This window comes from Tamandua tetradactyla, chromosome 2 (genome assembly GCF_023851605.1).
Source record: "Tamandua tetradactyla isolate mTamTet1 chromosome 2, mTamTet1.pri, whole genome shotgun sequence".
Lineage (NCBI taxonomy): Eukaryota > Metazoa > Chordata > Mammalia > Pilosa > Myrmecophagidae > Tamandua > Tamandua tetradactyla.
The window spans coordinates 37,042,957-37,065,741 of NC_135328.1; the positions used below are offsets into that span (position 1 = coordinate 37,042,957).

The 22,785-nt window shown below is 37.0% G+C and overlaps 1 protein-coding gene across 10 annotated transcripts in view; it reads left to right on the forward strand.

Annotated features, from left to right (window-relative positions):
- The window catches only part of CDK5RAP2 (CDK5 regulatory subunit associated protein 2), a 281,439-nt gene that overhangs the window by 67,660 nt on the left and 190,994 nt on the right, over window positions 1-22,785 (forward strand). For all 10 annotated transcript variants that reach the window (XM_077143561.1, XM_077143511.1, XM_077143532.1 and 7 more), the window contains 4 exons: window positions 3,059-3,169; window positions 7,856-7,932; window positions 15,360-15,486; window positions 18,035-18,189. In XM_077143561.1, the coding sequence (XP_076999676.1) occupies window positions 3,059-3,169; window positions 7,856-7,932; window positions 15,360-15,486; window positions 18,035-18,189 (470 nt within the window). The remainder of the gene's footprint in view (window positions 1-3,058; window positions 3,170-7,855; window positions 7,933-15,359; window positions 15,487-18,034; window positions 18,190-22,785) is intronic.

Consider the following 22,785-nt stretch of genomic DNA (forward strand, 5'->3'; position numbering starts at 1 on the left):
AATGTAAATTAGATATATATGGTTGATAAAGTCGTTCAATTTTTGTATCTTTTTTATTTTTTATTTATTTCTGTTGGTTGATGAGATGTTGAAGTCTCTAAATGTAATTCTGGATTTTTCCATTTTTCCTTTTATTTATATGTTTAGCTTCATGCATTTGAAGCTATAATATTAGATACATATACTCTTAGGATTATAATGTTTTCTTTTTGTTATTATATAATGTTCCTGGTAGTTTTCTTTGCTCTTTAGATTACATTTTCTGATATTATTATTATCACTCCAGCTTTGTTTAATTAATGTTTGCACAATACATTTTTTCCTATCCTTTTACTTTTAACCTTGCTATGTAATTTTTTTTAAAACGTATCTCATGGAAGAGGTTTTTTTTTTCATGCAAAAACGTTTTCTTATTTGAATATTTAATCACCATCATTGTCCACTCTAGGCAGTCCTAAATTATACTGTTTCAGTCTTTATTCTCTATCTTTCCTTTTGGTTTCATACATACCTCCAGCCCTTTTCCCTCAGCCGTGCTCACATTCAGCTTTATTCGGTGTACTTATATTACTGTGCTACAATCAGGTAGTATTATGCTATCCATTTTTTTTACAATCTGTATTCCTTCAGCACCAAATGCCTAATCTCTACCATATTTCTATGTCCTGGTAATCTGTGTTCTTTTCTTCAACTCTCAAAGTTCACTCATTGTTTACTTCATATTAGTGAGAACACACAGTATTTACACTTTTGTTTCTGACTAATTTCATTCAACACAATGTCTTCAGGGTTCATCCACATTGTCAGATGCTTCATGACTTTATTCTGTCTTACAGGTGCATAATATTCCATTGTTTGTTTATATCACAGCTTGTTTAGCCACTCTTCTGTTGATGGACATTTGGGCTGTTTGAATCTCTTGGCAACTGTAAATAAAATGCTGCTGTAAACATTGGTGTGCAAATGTCCATTTTTATCCTTGTTTTTCATTCCTCTGAATATATACTTAATAATGGGATTGCTGGATTTATTGCTCCATAATATTTTTGTGAATGGATTTAATAACCATTGATTAGCTGACTTTTAATCATTTAAATTAACTACAGACTATAATTGACATTTTCAGACTTAAAAATGGAGTATAATATACATACAGAAACATGGGCAAATCGTGTGTAAACAAGTCAATTATTTATCACAAAATAAATATATTAATATAACCCAGCTCAAGAAATGGAACATTATCAATACCTTAGAAGTCATCCTTGTGGACCTCCTAGTCATGCTTCCTTTTAGTTCCCCAAAGGTTTCCATCTTCCTGGACTAGATTAAAGTCTCATCCTACACCGTGCTTTTGTTATTCTCGATAAAATAGGAGTGTTAAGGAGGAAATTTTTTTTTTTTTAATAAGGTAAAGAATCAAAGATATGTGAAGTAGAGAGAACTTGGAGGTGGGGGAGAAAAATAGTCTGAATTTTGGGTAACCTTTTGAATAATGTGGTTTTGATTTTGAAAAACTTTTAGCTATTTATACATGGTGGTATAAAGGTACTGGAAAATGGCTTTAGTGTGTAGTGTGTAGTGTCTGTTTTAATTTTATAATGGGTCTGTTGTATAAAGTTGAAAACAGCTTGCTGGACAAAGCAAACCAAAAATACAGGTGTTTTCTATAGACAGATTTAACTGATAGATTATTGTTACTAAAGTCAATCAGAGTAAGATAGGAATCCTAGCCCTTCCACTGGGGGTGTGATCTTTGATCATACTATAGCGTGGATAATAATTTTGCAGTATTGTTTTGAAATTGAGATGTTTAATGTAAAACACCTAACTTAGTGCCTGTTGCATAGCGGGTTCTCAGTAAATATCAGTTTTCTTAATCTGTCCTTTCCCCCCCAACTTTTTAAGTTGAGAAATTTCAAACCTTTTGGAAAAGCTGCAAAATAGTGCAAGCCACATCCACGTATACTTCATCTAGATTCGCTAATTGTTAATATTTTTCTACATTTACTGTTCTCTTTTCTGTCTTTCTTCTCTTTCCGTTTGTTAGTTGTAAATATCTTGACATAGCACCCTTAAGTATTTAAGAATGTGGCTCCTTCTTAGGACATTCTCCTATAAAATCATAACACTAATACCTAATACAAAGTTGCCATTTACATTTTCCTACTTATCCCCATATAGCGCTTTTTATTTTTATTTTTTAAATTTGACATTCCATACATGATTCCATGCACTTAGTAGTCATGGCTCTCTAATCTGCTTTCATTTAGAAGAGTTGCCCAATCTTTTTTGCCTTTCATGTCATTAAATTTTTTGAAGAGTCTAGATCAGTTGTTTTGTAAATTGTTTTTCAGTTTAGATTTGTCTGATTTTGATTATAGTAGGTTAAATCTTGTGAGCAGAAACATTTTATAGAGGAAATTGTTTACTCTCAGTGATTCATCTCAGGAGGCCTGCCATGTCAGTTTGTGTATCATTGGTGATGTTCAGTATATTCTCTTGATTAAGGTGGTTTCTGATAGATTTCTAGATGGCAAAGGTAGCTTTTCCTTTTGAAATTAGCCACCTCTGGGGTGATATTTTGAGTTTGTGTGAATATATTCTTTCCAGTAATCTTTGATCCAATGCTTTTAGCTCTGATGATTTGTACCTGAATCTTTTGCTACTGTAGAGGTTACGTAATGGTGATTTTCTGTTCCTATTATTCTACATATATTAATAGGATTTCTTTTATAAAGAAGAGATTTTCCCCTTCCTTTTTTTCTTCCCTTATTTACTTAATATTGTGGAGTGATGAATTCTTTTTTATTTTCTAAGTCATTATTCATTCCTGTGATCATTTTGATACTCAAACTGTCCTGAATTTGGCTAATGGGAGTCATTTAATTCTCCTGGGTTGGTACAATTGCAGGAAAGGTACATTTTTTTCTAACATTTGGATCCATTTGGATTCATTTGCAGCCTTTGAAGTTATGGGAATTAATGCAGTACCATCTGCTAGACCCTTTGTCTTGCTTTATTTGCTTTAGATAACCCTTCTGTGTTTATTTTCCAGCAAATCACTGAATTGAAGAAAGAAAACTTTAACCTCAAGCTCCGTATCTATTTCCTTGAGGAAAGGATGCAGCAGGAATTTGATGGCCCCACTGAAAGTATCTACAAAACTGTGAGTGGCCCGCTTCTCACTGTTACCCCTCATGTCTTTTCTCAATAGTCATTCCATGCAGAAATTTGATAAGTATTTGTTTTCAGAGTTAGCATGAATAGCTAGAGTTGCTTTTGTTTAATTTGAATTGGTTTGGGGAAGCATATTGATATTACGATGACCTTAATATTAAACAAAGAATTACAGGATTAATTTTAAGGGACTCTCTTGCTTTTTAAAATAAAAATTCTGACTACTGTATTTATCTCAGATGTACTCAGATTTACTGTATTTATCATTTATAAAAAGATATGGAATGCTGGAATAGCTTTGTAATTGAATCCTACTGTCACTAACTTTGTAACTTTAGGCAAATCATTTCAACTTTCTGGGCTTGCTTCCTGAGTCAAGTGATGAATCCTTCTGTCACAGAGTTGTTTGTGTGGATTAAAATGAGGTGACAGATGAAAAGCCCCAAGCACATATTAGTGCTTGATAATTGTCATTGAGATTTCCTTTGGCAGCCCAAAGTTAAGATTGCCAGTTTTCTGTGATGCGACTCTTCTATATTCCTTGTGTGTTGCTTATAATTGACAGAAAAAAAAAATCTATTCCTATCTGAAGTCTTGACCTGGAGGTCACTGCCCGAAAACAAACTTTGGTTCTGAAAGTTGAAAGAAGAACTTGATTAGCTTGAAAAGACATGAGTTCAAAAATATTTCAATGCCCATTTCTTGACTTTCTCCAGTAGATTAGCCCTTGGCCTAGGAACTATTCCATCTTTTCTCTTCTGAAGTTTGCACCAGTAGAAACTTTTGAAGTAGGAAAAAGAGCTTTCTTAGAATTCAGTGGATGAACTTAAATCGACTTGCCTTGAAGAGGGATTGTACTGTTCTCCTGAACTTTTTCAAGAATTGAAAAGGTCCGTTATTCCTTAAGAAACAGTTTTTTCCTTTCATTGTGGGGGTGAAGAGACAATGAAGTTATCTTTTCTGGAATGCAGTAGTAATGCATTAAAAGATTAAAATTAAACCAGTAGCCTAAAACATTTTATATGTCAGTTTGGTAATGATGCATCTCAGAGATTTTTGGTAATAGGAGCAAAAATGTATTAAGTGCCCACGTTTTTGTCAGGCGCCATCCTGGACATTTGTACATTTATCTTATTTTAATTCTCAAGGCAATCTGGAGCAGTGGAGATTATTCTCTTCTTACAGAAGAGGAAACTGAGGCTCAGAGAGGATCAGTACCTTGCTTGATAACTGATAGCTACTGTGTGAAGTGAATTTTGAACCCTGTCCACCTCATTATATCACATTGCTTTATATATCTCTTTCCATTGTCTGACTAGATGGCTTAATTTAATCACATGTCTTTTTAAATTTGCGTTTTTGAATAGATGCACATAGTTCAAAATTAAAAAAATATAAGATACACACACTGAAAGGACTTTCTTCTGCCCTTTTCCCTCAGCCCCCTAGATATAACCAATGTTATTAATTCCTTGTACAGAGGAATTTTATAACTACAGAAATGTGTGCGTATATCCTGTTTTTTACATAAATGCAAACATTTTATCCACCTTGAATTTTTCATTTACTGTAACTTGGTGGTCTTTCCTTAGTAGTATTTTAACAACTTTCTCATTCTTTTTATAGGTGTATAATATTCCATTCTAAGCTTACGAGCTGTCCTGATTTTTGGTTTGGAAATTATGATTGCCATGTATATAAGTTTATAACTTTGATGCTTTGCTTGAGAAAAATAGACTAATGAGTATGTAGCTGTCCATTGTTTATAAATTTACCAGCTTACAGGGTTAACCAGTTCATCAGAAATAAAGCACCTAGAATGCCTTATGTCAGCTTATACATAGAAGCTCTCCACCTTTCTGAGATCTGGAAAAAGAATCTTCTATTTGAAGGGTGTTTCTGTAGTTTTCACAAAACCATAGTTGAAGACATTATGTGCTGTCATTCTGTACCCTTTATGTAAAGATAAGTTTCTTCTAGCAGAAGTTCTGCCTCATAGAAGACTTTTTTTAAAAAATATTTTTATTGGGAAATCTTCACACACATACATTCCATACATGATGTACAATCAGTGGCTCACAGTATCATCACATAGTTGTATATTCATTACCATGATCTTTCTTTTTAAAGAGCTTTTGCATCACTCCAGAAAAAGAAATGAAAGGTAAAAAGAAAAACCTCCTACGTTCTATACACCTTATGCCTCCCTCTCATTGACCACTAGTATTTTCAACTACCCAATTTATTTTACCCTTTGTCCCCCTATTATTTATTTTTTAATTTTTACCCATTTTTTTTACTCATCTAGCCATATCCTGGATAAAAGGTGCATCAGACAAGGTTTTCACAATCACACAGTCATATTGTAAACCTTATATCTTTATACAATTTTCTTCAAGAATTAAGGCTACTGGAACACAGCTCGGCAGTTTCAGGTACTTACCTCTAGCCACTCTTGTACACCATAAACTGAAAAGGGACATCTATATAATGCATAAGAATAACCTCCTCTTCACTCTGAAATCTGTCAGGCCGCTAAAAGAGCACTCATTTCTCTCTTCCCCCTTTTGGTCAGAAAGGTTTTCTCAGTCCCTTGATGCTAGGTCCCAGCTCATCCTGGTATTTCTGTCCCATGTTGCTAGGGAGATTGACACCCCTGAGAATCATAGGAGGGAGGATAGTGAGTTCATCTGCTGAGTTTGCTTGAAAGAGAGGCCACTTCTGAGCATCAAAAGAGGTTCACTGGGGGTGACTCTTAGGCCTCATTTTAAGTAGGCTCAACCTGTTCTTTGCAGGAGTAAGTTTCATAGGGGTGAATCCCAAGATTGAGGGCTCAGCCTATTGATTTGGTTGTCCCTACTGCTTGTGAGAATATTAGAAATTCTCCAGATGGGGGGCAGGGATGTTGAATATTTCTTCCTTTCTTCCCATTCCCCCAAGGGGGCTTTGCTAGATGACTTTCTTTTTTTTTTTCTGCATGGATAGGCACTGGGATTCGAACTCGGGTCTCTGACATGGCAGGCAAGAACTCTGCCTACTGAACCACCATGGCCCGCCCTGGATGACTTCTTAAAGTCACCTTGTCAAACAAATTCTTGTTGTTTGACACTGAAGAAAAGAATGTATTTTGAGCCTATGTCCTTGGCACTTCTCATCTGTTAGTTCATTTAATCCTCATATCCTGCATGCATATGGGTTTATTTTTTTCATTCAACAGTTGAGTAATCTGAAAGGAGTAACACTACTTTCTCATCTCCTAGACTCTTGCTTCTAAAAACAATTACAAGGTTACACTTCTTGATTTATTAGCACGAGGGCAGGACCTGTGTCTATGAAATGAAGAGGTGAATAAATAAACATGCGCTGGCTCACTACGGTCTTTTCCTGGTAAATAGAGCCAGAATTTGAACCCATGTCCTTCTGATCCCAAAGCCATGACTTTTTCATTATGGCTGAACTTCTTAACCTGGGATATTTATTCCCCAGTGCTGCTGGCCAGAAGGGAGGGAAACATGCTTTTGAGATTATAAATTTTGTTAGAGGATTTTTAGTGGAAATGCTATTTTTATTTAAAGTAAAATACATTTATTATGGAGTAGAATGTGAAATTAGCATGAATTATTAAAATAAAACAGGAGAGAGATTTCAGAGAATCTTGAATTTATAGCAATCCTCTGGAGACTTTATACACCCAGACTCCCTGTCTCTACTATATGAATTGATTGAATAAACTGTCTGGGATACATTTGTGGACAGAATTGAGAAGCCCTCCTCTGCTGCAGTGTCTCATGTTGCATTCCATTTGTTAAAGATTCTGTCTTCAGGTTCCTATGTGAGTTGTAAGTCAAAGGCCATGTGTGACACCTCTTGTTCTAGTCAGTGTAAGAGGAAGGCAGTTGGAGGCACTCGGGTGTACCTTATAGACAGGTTGTCCATGTGGTTGTGACTCTTTTGTAATTGATTCATGATACAGCCTCTCACTTAGCCATTCACATGGTTTATTACTATTTTTTTTAAAGCTGTAATGTATTTCCACTGCTACAGCAGCCACATGCATGATTGTAGACAATGAGAAGTAATTGCCTTTGAATGGTAAAGGTAAACTGCAAAATTGCTTATAAATTTGCTTGGCAGAGGGCAAACAATTTTTAAATCAGCCTCACTTGTATGACCTTTATTGTGCTTCAGTGTTTGAATGCTCTGGCTGTTAGAAGCTTAGAAAATTTGCATAATTGTTCCAAATCTTGAGAAATCTGGGGCTTTCTTTTGAAATTACTAGTGTTTAATAATTCCCTTTTCTGCGTGTTCTGAGGCTAACAAGGTTTTTTTTTTTTTTTTTTTTTTTTTTTTAAAGGAAAGACAGAGAGAAGGAAGGAAGGAAGGAAGGAAGAAAGGGAAACATCTTTAAACATTTTCTTGTTTTTATTGTATTCTGTTTCTCCGTTTTTGTTACATGGGCTGGGGCCGGGAATCGAACCGAGGTCCTCCGGCATAGCAGGCAAGCACTTTGCCCGCTGAGCCACCGCGGCCCGCCCCTAACAAGGTTTTGAATCTAATGTCTGCCTATTTCAAGCATTGCATAGTCTGCCCATGCTGAAAATGGTTCCCCCATTGCAGACCTTCATATATCCTGTATTTTATACCATTTCTTTTCTTTCCTAATCTTGTCTGGAAGAACATTGAACTCAAGGTGGAAGTAGAAAGTCTGAAGCGGGAGCTCCTAGAGAGAGAACAGCTACTCATCAAAGCCTCGTGAGTATTTGTTTTCCCCTGAAAAATTTTCAGATTGCCCAGTGGTTCTGTTGGTGGAGGCTAGGTTGGTTAGTAAAGTAGAGCCTTGTGCTTTTCTAAGCCGGTTTTTCAGCTGGACACTGGGGATCCCAAGGTGATTTTTGTTTTTATTTAATTATTTATTTTTCTAGAAATTTTTAAAGTGCCATGTAACATCCTTATAAAAAAAATGAACAGGTCCTAAGTGTATGATGTGTTGAATTTTCACAAAGGAAACACATCTGTGGAACCACCATCTAGACCAGGAAAGAGAATATTACCAGGGTCCCAGAAACCCTCTTTATGCTCTGAAACTTAGCCCTCTATCCCACAGATAACAGCTGTTCTGACTTTTATCACCATTGCTTATTTTTACATGCCTTTGACCTTTATATAAGTGGAATTGCACAGTATATACTCTTTTGTGTCTGGCTTCTTTCCTCAACAGTATATTTATGAGATTCATCTATGTTGTTAATTGTACTAGTAGTTCATTCATTCTCATTTCTGTAAAAGCCCTAGAACTTTGAAGGGGTCTTTAAGGGCTCCTGTGTTGGCTGAGGCAGGGAGGCTGAGGACTCTGATTAGAGTAACTTGTTTTTTAATGTTTCATATACAAGGGCCCCTGGCAATATTTTGTTTAAAAGAGGGATTCTGTTGTTTAAAAAATACTTGAAAACTATTAGTCTAGTTAATTTATTAATTTATTCAAATGTTTATCAAATAAATAGCACACGGAATTTAGCGTGTGGATCAGTTGGGTTATTCTTTCACAAATATTTATTACGTAGTTTCTTGTGCCTCTCACTGGGCTATAAAAAGAAAGAGCTCTGGGAGCTCATCAGAAGTTGGTGAGCTGTCCAGCATGCCTGTAAACAGTGAATGGAAGTGCAATAATAGGTGTTGTGGATAAAATGAGGGCATCAAAGTATGCATGATGAGAGTGGAATAACAGTTCCCAGGACTGACCTACCAAGGACCTAGCTGAAAGCAGGAAATGCTATGTTTATCATGACAGCAGGGCTCTTGTTGGATATCATGGGCCAGGAACATGGAATCCTTGGTGTAGTGCACAGCCAAATTACTCTGGGCCAGGTGAGCATAAATCCTTTAATTGCCACAGGGTCTAGCAGCTGGAAGTTGCCCACTGTTGACTTTGACCAGACTAGAGGTTCCTGGGTCCTGGTTTCTTCTCTGAGTTATGCTGAACTTGCACAAATAGCCCACTGTATTTTCTGAATGAGTGAATGAATGATTAAAAGAAAGAAGTCAGATTAACAAGGTTTTTCTGTGTGTATGTGTGCTTTTTATTATTATTATTATGTCTTCAATGGAGAAATACATCATCTGTTTACAAAATAGCTTTTGAAAAATACAGGGCGTATAGATACTATAAAACAAAGCAAACTCCAGTCATGAGACACTATGTCCATCAAGTGAAAGCAACAGTCTGATCTCTAGGTCAAGGGTTTTGTCTTTGTTTTCTTTCTTCTTGCTCTCCTCCTTCTCCCTCTCTCCCCCATTCATTCTCTGGCCAGTGAGACAGACCTACTTTATCAGTAATAGAATTTGGTCTGTTTCATACTCACTGGTCCTGCCTGCTACAGTTTTGGCTGGGTCTTGTTTTTAGCTAGGCATGCACATATGGAAATGCAAACACACAAAGGCTTCCGACACACAAGACTGCATGTTTTGGTGACTTGTATGTGTATGTATATATATATATATATATATATATATATATATTTGTATGTTCATGTTTCACTAACTTCCCAACTTGCTGTTCAAGCAGTTTTGGGCCTTATTAATTATGAGTAACTGTGTGCTATGCTGAACTAGGTTTCTGGGGATACAGTCGTGATCTAGTCAGATATGTGAAGTGTATGTTCTAGTAGGACTGATGATGGTAAAATAATTGTAATAATAATGTGTAAATACAAATTGAGAAAAGAATATGACAAAAATAAAGGGAGAAATAAATATAAGAATTTATAGCAATAGGAGTAGATATATATGGATAATTAACACGGAAGATCCTTGAAGAGGTAACATTTGAGATGAAACTTGAAGGATGAATAAGAATTAATCAGGTAAAAGTGAAGAAAAAGTGCTTCAGGAGAAGGGAATGTGTGGAAATGGGAGGAAACCAGGTATGAAGAAATATAAGAAGACTAGGGGGCTAGATCTTGTCTTGCAGGGTCTTGAGAACTTGTATAGATTTTGGTCTTTCTCCTGTGATCAAAATGGGAAGCACTCATAGGTTTTAAGGGTAGTGGCATGATCAGATAATGTGTTTTCTAAAAGGTCGGTCTGGATGCTGGATGGAAAGTGAATTGTAGAGGGAACATGACTGGAAGCAGGTATACCAGTTAGGTACCTATTATAGTAGTATTGGTGGGAGATTGGTGATGGTGATGATTGGGCAGATTGGAAAAACTTTCTGGAAGCAAAATCAATAGAACTTGGTAATGGATGGGAAGGGAGTTGTCAAAGATGAATCCTGGGTTTGGAAGTGAAGAATATGAGCTCTGTCTGTTTGGCTTGTTGAATTCACAGCGACTTAACCACTCCGGCTTTCTGTCCCCCAGCTCTTCATATATCAAACTCACCTCATTGGTACTAAAAATATTCTTGTTCCTACTGCTCTAGCTTTGCCCTGTAGACCTCTTTCCCTTACCCATCCCTTCCCAGTCAATACGCCATTTTTTCAGTGCTCATATTGAATCACATATGGCTTCCTGTCTATCCACATCAATGTCTTCATAAACTTCCCTGGCATATAATGACAATCCCATATATGTGTAGTACTTTTCTGTTTATAAAACACTTTCACATCCATTGGAGTTCCATCATTATCCTGGGAGGTAGGCGTATCTCATGAAGTATCTTTATCTTATAGAGTAGGGAATTTAGGCCCAGAGTGGGGATTGGTCATGCCTAAAACCACCCAGCCAGATGGATGCAGAGCTGTGATCAGAACTCCGGTCTCTAACTTCTATCTAGTCTAGTGCCATCACCTGGTTACATATCCTATTTTAGGCATACCTCAGAGATATTGCAGGTTCAGTTCCAGACCATTGCAGTAAAGCGAATATTGCAGTAAAGTAAGTTACACAAATTTTTCATTTCCCAGTGAAAATAAAAGTTTTGCTTACATTCTACTGTAGTCTATTAAGTGTATACTATTAGCATTATGTCGAAAAAAACATTGTGCATACTTTAATTAAAATGTGCCACAGAGACATGAAGTAAACACATGCTGTTGGAAAAATGGTGTCGATAGATTTGCTTAACATAGGGTTGCCTTGAACCTTCAATTTGTAAAAATGCAGCATCTGCCAAACTCAGTAAAGCATAAAAAACAAAGGTATCCTGTATTTTCACATGTTTGATTCTCATTTCTCCAACATAACAATTCCCCTAAAGTAAAGAACCACCTCTACTCTTTTGGGAAGTGCAGGGACAGTAGAAAGAGCAGAGGCCCTGGGTTGGTTCTCCCACTAAATGAGTTTGGTATCCTTTGAGCCATGGGTTCTTATCAGTTAGAGGAAATCTTAATAATGACTTCATAACACCACTGTGCAGATTACATGACATAGTATTGCAAAATATCTATCCTACAACTGTTAAATATTCCTTTCCCTTTACCCTTAACTAATTAGCACCTAGGATATATGCATGGTAAATATGTGTTGATGGAAAATATCTTTATTAATATAATCCCCTTAATTTCATTTTTCAGTTTTATGGTTTTTCTGGTTAGTGGGAAGGGGTTATTGGCCTTGCCATAGGAGAAGCCCCTGCCTTTACCTAAAGAATTATAATTAGAATAGAAAGAATCAAGAGAAAATTGAGGTTTTAAAAAGGGTTACAAGAGTGGTGTTTATAGAATGTTCTATTGGATGAAAAGCTAAATTAGCCCAATTTCTTTCAGCCTTTCCTCTCTTAGGTCCTGCTGTCTGTCTGGTTTGCTGATTCAGATTCTACAAGTAAAGAAAAGTTAGAGGAAGGGAACTAACATTTGTTTTGGCCCTACTCTTTGTCCCAAGCCCCTTGCCTGCTTTGTTGTATTTGATCTGTGACAAAGATGAGCAGTTCATATTCCCACTATAGAGAAAACTGAAAGTCAGAGAAGTTGGGGAACTTGACCAGGTTGGTAACAGAACCGGGACCCCAGCCTGGTCTGGTTTATGAGTCTACTCTCTGCCTGGCTTTGAAGTAAACCTATATATTTGCTGGCTTTCTGTTGTTATAGTTATCAATTACAATAAGGGGTCATTAAAAACCAAAACATTCATATTGTTGGGAATACATTTTATCTCTGTGGTTTTAAGGCACAAACAGAAATAATAATTCGATTAGTAGAGGAAAATTATACCATACTGCTGAGTATAAATTTTATTGCTACAGTAACTGTAAAATACAAAAATGATAAATGGAAAGTTAGAACTTTTATTATTGGAAATATATTTTGTTGGTATAACTAAAACACAAACAAACTGAATAATACCAGTACTTTTTAAAAATTGTAGTCAGTCTCTTGGGAATGCTTATGACTCTGACTATAAAATACAAAGGTTAGGTTTGAACTGGTGGAAAGGAGACAGTATGTATTTGTATCTCGGGGATAAGGTTCAGGTAATGAGGGTGAGCCATTTTATAGATGAGATTCAGTAAGCTTGGGGCTAAATCATTAGTGGATGGTTAGGGAGAATTAGGGATTAGAAAAAGTCTTATATACAAGTTTCAGGAAAGAAGGGCTTTTAGTCCAGAATTTTTTCAGCCATATATAATGCCCCTTGAGGAGGGATAGAAATTATTGTGAAACACTGTAAATTCCAGACAGTGCTGATCAAGAAATGAGCTGTGGGGGTAGGGAGATCAGGGAGTTGGGTCTGAGGGTGCTAAAGGCTGTGGTTCTGGTGAGTGGTTCTGTTGTCCACTCCGATGCTAGCAGGAGGGTGGAAGGAGACCTCTCAGTATCACAGCAAGGGCCAATGCTGCAGCAGGCCTCAGAGGCAACAGGCTAGCAGGTAGAGCACTCAGATCAGAGAAGAGGTACCATGTAAAGAGTGCCACATGGCTTCACACATTTCATTCTAAGAGGTAATCATCTCATCTTTCAAACAAGGAAATGGAGATGTAAGTGGTGATTTACTAAGGCTAGGTAATTTACCCAGAGTCGCACTGAGAACATAATAAAGTAAAAATGTAGAGACAGATCTGTCTAGCTTCAGAGCCCTGCTCTTTCTTTCTAGTTGTTCACATTGAATTCCATTAAAATGATATCATGATACTGGAGTCTTCTGAAGGCTTACTGGTGAAAGAAAAAAAAAAGATATGAATAAAATCTTAAGCTGCAGGCTGCTTATGTTTGAGATTAGGACAGGTATTGTTCTCAGTAAAAAATTCACATGGTCTGTTCATGTGAATTTCTGATCACATGGCCCTGGTTGGAAAAATTGTATATACCCTGAGAACAGGGCTTGGGAGTCTGGTAGTGAATAGATACACAGATACACAGTGAATAGAAAATACAATTTTTCTGAGTAACCAGCTTTAGGTGGAGCCATTTCCTTTATTGTTCTGCCTTCTGAAAACCTGCGGTCATTTTAGAGCTCCAGTGAGAACTGTTCATAGTCTGTCTCACAAATTCATATTCAATTCTATTTTTCTTTCGAGGAAAACCAAAAAGAATGGTGTCGATGGTTGTGGTCCTGTGTCTAATTTTGTTATACCATTCCTTCTATTGCTGGTCAAGTGGAGAGAATATTCCATGATGCAACAACAGTGTGAGCTCTGACATTTTATGCTAGAGTAACACAGAATGTAGGCTACTTGTATAATTTTTTATCTTCATGTCCTAAGAAGCAGCCCTTGTTTAAACAGATTGATTGTGCTGTATTTAAAATGATTTCCCCTCCAGTTGACAGAAGAAGAAGCATTCAAATTGTTAATTCCCTAGACTTATTTTTGTTGCCTACTTCTCATTTGCACATTGGTTTGCCAAACCATCTCTCCATCTCTCCTACACCATTGATGGAAATATACTTTTTTGGAAGCTTCCTGGTAGGAAATTTGGCAGTAGCTATCAAAAGTCTTATAAGTGTGCTTACCCTTTGACCCAATAATTCCCTTTCTTGGAATTGATTCTAAGGAAATCATTGGATAGTATCCATAACAAGGATTTTTTTTTTTCTTGGGCATGCAGCAGAAATCAAACCCAGGTCTCTGGCATAGCAGGCGAAAACTCTGCCTGCTGAGCCACTGTGGTCTACCCACAAGGATGTTTTTATATAGCATTGCTTATATTAATAAATAATAGTACAAACATATATTGAGCACTTAACTCTGTACTAGGCACTGTTCTCAGAGCTTTATAAGAATTATCAGGCAAACTTATGAAATTAGAAACAATCTAATGTTTTAAAAATAGGGGATTGGTAGGGTTTAACAAATCAGTATGATTGCTGAATCATTATATTGATATTTCTTTTAGTTTCCAGTATCGAATTGTAATCCATACAAAACTTTGAAATCTGTCCTACAACTAATTGTTGTGCTGTGCTTTGAAATTTCTTGCTTTTTTTGCATGTTATTTTTCACAAAAAAGAAAAAAAAGCTGATTGTGATGATTAAAAAAAGTATATATATTTTCCTTCTAGCCTCCTATGTTCTGGAGCAGGTAGATGGAAAAATCTGAGATGATGGAATGATATCCCTTGATAAACTTTGGGATCTGTCCTGTAACTATTTGTTGAAGAGTGCTTTGAAAATTATTGCTTTTTTCTTTCTTTGTTTTGTATATATGATATGTTATACAATAAAAAAAGTAAAAAAGAAAAAAAGAAAAGAATATTCTGAATTTATGGTGTAAAATTAATGATTAGTTTTATATGTTTCCACCAAAAATCCACTGCTTTTATCAGAAAATAGGTATGAGAGACCAAAGGGGAAGAGCAGAGAGAAGAGTTCTTTCCTAATAAAAAAATAAAAAATAGGAGATTGATTTAATAAGTTGTAGTAATTTCTTTCATTTCATAGTGGATTGTTATGTAGCCCTTAAAAATAGTGGTATAGATTTATATTTATTGACACAGAAGGATGTTTATAGTGAATTAGATAATAAAATCAGATCATATATGTATACGCTGGTTCTATTTTTGTTGAAAATGTCTTAAAGGATATATACTAAAATATTAACTTAGTTATCCTGAGTGATGTGGTTGTGAATGATTTTTTTGAATTTTTTCAAATCTTTATCTTGAATTAAAAATATTAATTAAAAAGTTCAGCTCAAATCTGTGAGAGATGTGGCTAACAAATATTCCTTGTTTTTTTGGGGGGCTTTTGGAGTTACTATCAGACTGGTACCCTTGCGACTTTTACATGTTTGCCTCTTTTTGCAGCAAAGCAGTCGAGACCTTAGCTGCTGAAGGGGGTGGATCTGAGATTCAGCGGGTAAAAGAAGATGCTCAGAAGAAGGTGCAGCAGGTGGAAGATCTCCTAACCAGTAGGATATTCCTATTAGAGGAGGCAAGTCTGGAAACCCTGAGAAAGAATGTAGTTCTTACAGGAGATTAATATGGAGTGGGTAGGATTTTATTCCTTTTTTCACAAATTCTTAGTTACAGCAGAAATAAGCTAACGTTATTGAGCAGTTCCTGGGTTTCAAGCCCTTTTCTAGGCACTTTACATATGTAATTTATGACCATTACACCCTACAAGTGGCCATTATAGTCTCTGTTCCTACAGAAGAGGAAACCAAGATACAGAGAGAAGTACCATTAGTCTAAGTAGGTATTTAAATATATAAAATAAAAATATTAATAACTAATATTAAACCTGTGACTGCTGAGTTTAAATCTTCTGCACTTTCTACACCATTAGTTTTCTTATTTAGAGATTATCTAGTTTAGCCTCTTCATTTTAGAGATGAGGAAACTGAGGCCCAGAGAGGAGAAATGACTTACTTAACATTAGCCAAGCCTGAAACAAGATTTCCTGACTTTTAGGCCATGGCTTACCATTCCAATCCCATTCCCCAGTATCCAGCCTCCATCCAACTATCCAGCCAGTCTTTATTGAATGCCTTTTGTCTATTAGGTACTTATTATATAACTCCTCTTTCTACTTATTTCTGTTATGTATTCCTATGACTATGGAAGGAGTCAGGATGTTTCCTTGCTAAAAAATTCTGTTTCTTAGATGTAAAAACTTTTCTTCACTTTTATACTCATTGTATACGACTTATTTACTTGCTTCTTGGTCTCTGAAATTTATTTCATTTCAATTTTTATACCTGCAACTGGGTTCTTCTTAGCAGTTATATAGAGAAATGACACCAAAACATACTTCTGGATGATGGGTAATATTTCTACCATATTATTTCTAGCTTACAGTGGTCCTTTCCATTCATGATATTCTTAGGTCAGTCTCATGATGGGGTGTGTAGATATTAGGTCTAAGATACATATGAGGAACCTGTGAGACAGAGAGGGTGAATGACTATTCTAGGACATAAGTGGTAGGGCAGGAGTCAAAAGAAGGGTCTTCTGAGCCTAAATTCTGAATTTCAGTTAAAACATTGTGAGCCTTTTAAGATACCTAATCTATTGGTTCAGTCATCCATATTCTCAGTAATTGATAATACTGGGAATGATTGACTTCTCTGACACTTATGAGTGTGGTCACCTTCAATAAGGCATTTGCCTCCTCCATGTCTCTAGTTCTTCATCTGTAACATGAGGACATTGATACCTGCTTTGTAGTTGAAATTGTAGTAACAGCAGTAGCTAATAATTTATTGAGGGCTTATTATATATGCTAGGCACCCTAAGTTATCTATGTATATTGACTTAATGAATCTCTCCAACAAACCTTTGAGGTAAATGCTTTTATCATCCTCCTTTTTTATTTTCCTTAATAGGTGATGAAACAGGCACAGAATGGCTAAGGCACTATTCAAGGTCACACATGAGATAAATGCTAACTGTCTGACTGTAGAGCCTACATTCATAACTGCTATAGTCTGCTGTCTCTCACTATATAACTTTTTAGGGTTGGGTAAGGATCGAATGTAATCTAAATAAGCTCTTTGCTTTAAGTCTAGCATTTAGCATAGGCACTCAACTCAGTTAATGTTAAATGGCAAGTTTTGCTGTTTGTTGTCTCAGAATATTGGGGAATGAATTTTCTCAGTTATTCTTTGAGATTGACAGGTAGGCCTTGTGGGTAGAGAGTGGCAGAGGAGGTATTGTGAAAGGAAAAGCCAAGCAGAAGGATGCCAACAATGATTGAGCTTCTTATTACATAGCAGACATTGATAGCATTTAACAGCAGTTTTTTGATGGGGTGGTGTTTATCCCTGTTCAGTAGGGAAGTTGGGACTCAGAGAGGTTAAGTGATTTACCCAATGTCACATAGCAGATAAGTGAGAGAGCTGGACTTTAAACCCAGTTTGATTTAACTTTTATCCTTGTGACATAATAGGGGCAGTTGGCATGAGTAATTGGAAATGTGTTTTCATGAGCAGCAGGGTCTTTTCTGCTAGCACAGACACTACTTGCTTTATTTAGATAATTTCTTTGTTGGCTTCTCTGGGCTCTCAGAAAGAACAAATAGTTTTTCACCACCTAACTCACCTTGGAGATACAGAAATGTACTTTAGAATTGTGTAGCCATTATCTTAAAAAAAAATAGGGGGTGACAGGGTGTGGGATGAATTTGTATAGAAATTATGGTGACTTTTGGGAATTTGTGTATTCTTAGGTATTGAGAAGTACATTTCTTCTTGTTTTCATTTAAGCTGTAAATATTGATCTGATTTTTCAAAATCAGAAATATAGTTCTTGTAGAGTTGAGTCTTTTCTGTTGAAAATGTCTATTACTTTTCAGGGTACAAGAGGGGAAAATGGCTGGTAAATGTATTTATTACTAATTCTCCCCATGTATAGTGCAATTCAGGGAGGGAAAAAGTGCTGGAGAAAAAAGTCATAAATATTTATATTTTAATCCAATTTCCTTTCAAAATGTTCCCAATTGTATTGAAAAATTGCATCAAATGCATTTAATTTAACTCTAGGATGTGAAAGCTGCCCAAGCAGAACTGGAAAAGGCCTTTGCAGGGACTAAAAAGGAGAAGGCTCTTCGACTAAGCTTGGAAAGCAAGATTTCAGAGATGAAGAAGATGCATGAGGGTGACTTGGAGATGGTTCTGGTCCTGCAAGAAAAAGACAGGTCTGGCTCTTATCCATGTGATACCCTGACATTTTTATCTGATAGTATAAAAAATAATTGTTCCCTTTCCTTTCTTTTTTCCCTCCCTCCTCTCCTTCCTTGCCACAGGACTTGAGTGACTTATCCTAACTTAGCCAGCAGAGTAATACAGAAAACTAGGTATAAAATCAGGGTGAAAAGAAAAGAGATCAAATAATGACACAAGGACAGTGATAGAGTAAGCAGGTAGAAATTCATGCTGAAAAGGTTCTACTCAGATCCTAAATTTTGCATGCAATGTTAGCTATAAGAAAAAAGGGGAAAACCGTCTTGGTGGGCATGAGGTTTGCATTGATCCTAAGATAAAACAAGCTAAAAGTCAGGAGAAGCCCAGTTTTCTTGGCACTGTTAGAGTGAAATTTCTCTTGTAGATCTTTCTACAGGTAACAGTGAATGACTACATCTCTACTATAAATACTAGTGAGTTTCGTGTGACTTTTGACCTGTTTTTTTCATTTTAACTTTTAATGCAGGCTAACGGGCCAAAACAACATGAACCAAGTACATAGCAATCTGATCTGATGGTCCAGAAGTAAAATATGTGCCAGAGGAAATGGATAGACCAGAACGCCTTTCTGTTCACCATGTCTTACAGCCAAACTTTTGATAAAAACTGGTTAGGAAAGAGACAAGGTTTTATTCTTTGCTATAAACCTTGCATTTTGATACTCTTGCCTTGCTTTGCAGTCACTAAGTAGAAGGTTGAGTTAACTATATATAAGTGAAACTTCCAGCTAACCTGTGACCTATCCATTGAAGAGCCAAAATTGTTTTTTTGATAGAAATTGTTTCAAAGCAATTGACCTGCTTTTCTGCTTCCTTAGAAAGAGGATACTGATCATAGTTGCTTTTTCTTGGTGGTTCAGTGACCATGCATTGATGGGCCTACCATGTTGTTTAGGTTCTTGGCCAGTTGCTCTGGCTTCCCAGTTGCTGGTTATTTCTAACCCAGTCTAAAGGACTGGGTCTTTTAGCTACACCTGTTGAGATTTGAATCCGCTTCTTGTATTTGTTTATATATTGGAAAGTTAGGTGAAGAAACTTTTACTATTATCTTTAAAAGAAGAATAAATAGACTCTAAGGGAGAGTCTCATTTAAGTACCCTCGCTTCAGTTCTTGGAGGAACTAGCATTTATTTGGCACTGTGTGGCCTTTTCTTTGCTCTAACCTGGAAAATTGAAGTTTTGGGATTAATTTTTTCATTGTGAGTGAGGAAACTTGATTTCTTTATGAAGCACAGGCCATCAGTGGATTTAGTGAACTTCAGAACTTGATTTAGGATTCAGGGATTCAGATCACCCATTTGAGTCCTTGTGTTTTTCTTGACTGTATGGCTAGGAAGAGAAACCTCTGTGGTGGGGTACCCTTTTTCTTCATTTCCCCCTTCAGAGTTCCAGCCTTTCCAGGCACCATCCACAGAGAGTCTGGAGCCACTAGACTATGAGAAATGAGTCTGGAACCATCCTCCACATGAGCTATTTCTAGATTCCCCTGTATCTCTCCCAGTTGATAAACAATGAACTGAAATCGTTAGAAGGTTAAGGGCTTGTCTTTCTTGGGGGGAACTCAGCTACCAAAGAATAAAAGACAGCAGAGTTCTTGGGGCCTCCGAATGGTAAGGAAGGAAGAGAGTGCTGGGGCGAGTGTGAGAAGAGGCCCTTAGAGCTAATTGGAAAGGCTTATTAGTGTCCCGACAGACCTGCACAATTTGTTCATTGGTTCTATTGGACCCTTGTATCCTTCATTCAACAAATATTTAACTGAGTATCTTCTATTTGGCATAGTGGTGATTGAAATATACGAGTGGGTGATATAGTCTGGGTCACTTTCCTCAAACCTCATTGTCCGTATTTAAGTTTATCATCGAGCTAGATGAAAGGGTTGGAGGACTGGGACAGAATGAAAAGGGCTTGATGGGATGAATGCTGTAATAACACTGGTATATAATTCAGTTTAGGGAAAGCTTCCTGTAAGAAGTACTAAGATGAGGAATAGGACAAAAAGATAAAAGGAGTTTTCCAGGCATAGGGAACCATATGTGCAAAAGTCCTGAGGCAAGAGGAAATACAATATGATCAAGGAATTGAAAGTATAGGATGTTTGGAATGTTGTGTTCTGGAAGAGAGGGGAGGAGATGAGGTGAGGGAAACTGAAGCAGATCATGCCACCTTTATTGAAAGGTTTGGACTTTATCCTGAGGGCATGTGAGAAGCCACTAAAGAGTTAAGGGGTTAGAGGTGGGAGTTGACTACTGGGGAATGCAGAATCAGATTTAAATTTAGAAAAACCTCTTTGGCTGCCCATGGAGAATGGATGGGTAGATAGTCAGGCTGGCTGGGAAGATTGGTTCTGAGGCTGATGCAGAAATCCAGACAAGAGATGATGGTGGCAGAACTAGGGATGGAGAGCTGATGAGATATTTAGTAAATTGAATTGACTTCATGGGCCTGAAGGGCTTGATGACTGATTGGATTTAGTGGATGAGGGAAAAGCTGCAGTGTTACTTAAGTCTTGGCAATGAGAAACTGTGAGATGGTAGTGTAGTTTTCTGAGTTTGAGGGGAAAAAGTGAGAAAGGGGAAATGTTTTTGGGTGGTTGAGGGTTGGTAGATAATGCTTTTGGTCAGGACATGTTAGGTTTGAGGGATCTGTGGGTATCTTGAGAGTATAGTTTAGGAGGTGGTAAATATATGGATTATGGTTTGATTTAAAGGTTGTGTAGATTCATTTGTTAACCAGCTATTGAGCATGGCCTTGGGTTGGGCATCAGGTATGCAGAGATGAGCTCTGTTCTGTTTGTATGAAGCTCTGGGTATGGGGGAGGGGACAAATGTTAAAAAAAAACAAAACTAGAACATTGTGATTGGCACTGTGATAGAGATTTAGGATTCTGTGCTGTGACTAAAGCAAAGAAATGATCAATGCTGCTTTTGAGTGTAGGGCAGGACAAGTTTATCAGGGGAGAAGTCTTGGAGGTTGGGCCTTAAAGGACTAAGAGTGGTGATGAGTCTTGATTTGCATATGCTGCAGAAGCCTGACCTCTCTTCTTTTTGGTAGAGAGAATTTGGGAAGGTTTGATGTTTATTGAGTACTTACTATGGTTTAGGTGGTAGAGTTTCCATAAAAGTGGGTTGTCAGGACAGGGCCTTGCTAAAGGCTATATCTTCTTGGGGTTTCCTGGAGTCTAGTTCTGCCATAGTAGATAGGCATAGGAACCTGATATGTCAAGTACTGTGAACGTGTCAGCCATACTACTGACACTGATGTAGTAGCCAGTTGCCATCTCCAGATTTTTGCTGAAGTCTTGACCCTCTTTGTGGTGGAACTCTGCTTGAAGGCAAGCCTGCCTAGGAAACGAAATCAAGGTCACAAGATTGGTTGCTAAGTACAGAAATGGAGCAGAGGTCTTTATTGTGTCCTGGTGAAATGTTCCAGATCTGCTGTTAGGCAGGGCTGAGTGTTGAACCTTTAGGGCTCAGGGCCCCCTCTTGGATGGGCACTGCTAATATCTTTCTGGTCTTCCACCACTTTTTTCAAAGGTACATGCTTTTGTTAGCTGCTTTATGTCCTTCAGTTTGGCCTCTGAGCTATTCTTTATCTTCTGGGCAGTCAAATTGACCAACAGATAAGTTTGATTTAGTCAACACAGTTTTATAAAAAATTTTGAATTAGTTGCCAATACTTAAAAAATCTAACTTCACATCAAAGTCTGTGTTTCCAGCTTCTCTTAAAAACTTAGATGATGTGCCAGTATTGGGCCATTGCTTTGCTGGATTGAGATTGCTCATTTTAGATAAGCCAGATGCTCTCTACTTTGTTCTGCCTCACTCTTTTGCATTCCCTTTCTACAATTTGCTTTAAAGTAACTTAAAAAGACCCCCTTCCCCCCAGGTATAAATTACATACAACACACAGTGTACCCATTTTTAGTGTGTTCTTTGGAGACTTTTTACCTCTTCAGTCCATTATGTGATGATTTCAGGGTTGGATCCCAAGAGGGCAATCTTACTCTAACTTCTATGTTTTTAAGGCATTGTACTGGAACTGCCCAGTACCCTTTATGCCCATCGTGTTGCTAGTTGCTTTATCTGTCTACTTTAATCTCATTTACTCCTTATCTTCACCCCAGAAGCTGGGGCAACTGTCAGACTTAGAAGCCTTTGACCTTACCATCAAAGTTGCTTTCTAGGAGTAGCTCCAGAAAGGCACTTCTGAATGTCCTCTGAGAAAATGCTAATTGTTACATAGTTTTAAAAAAGTAATAAAACGACTAAAAAGCTAGTAAGGGGGTGCAGGGTATTTCAGTGGTAGAATTTTCACCTGCCATGCACAGAGTCCGGTGTTCTATTCCTGGCCCATGCACTTTCCAAACAAACAAACAAAAAACCAAACCTAACAAAAATTCAACAAATGGTCCTGCAATAAAGGGATACTTACATGGAAAAAGAATGAAATGTGACCTTCCCCATACAGCATACAAAAAAAAAAGGCTAGTAAGAAAATTAACAACTTAAATGGGTAAATTGCATGTGAATTTTATCTCGATAAAGCTGTTTT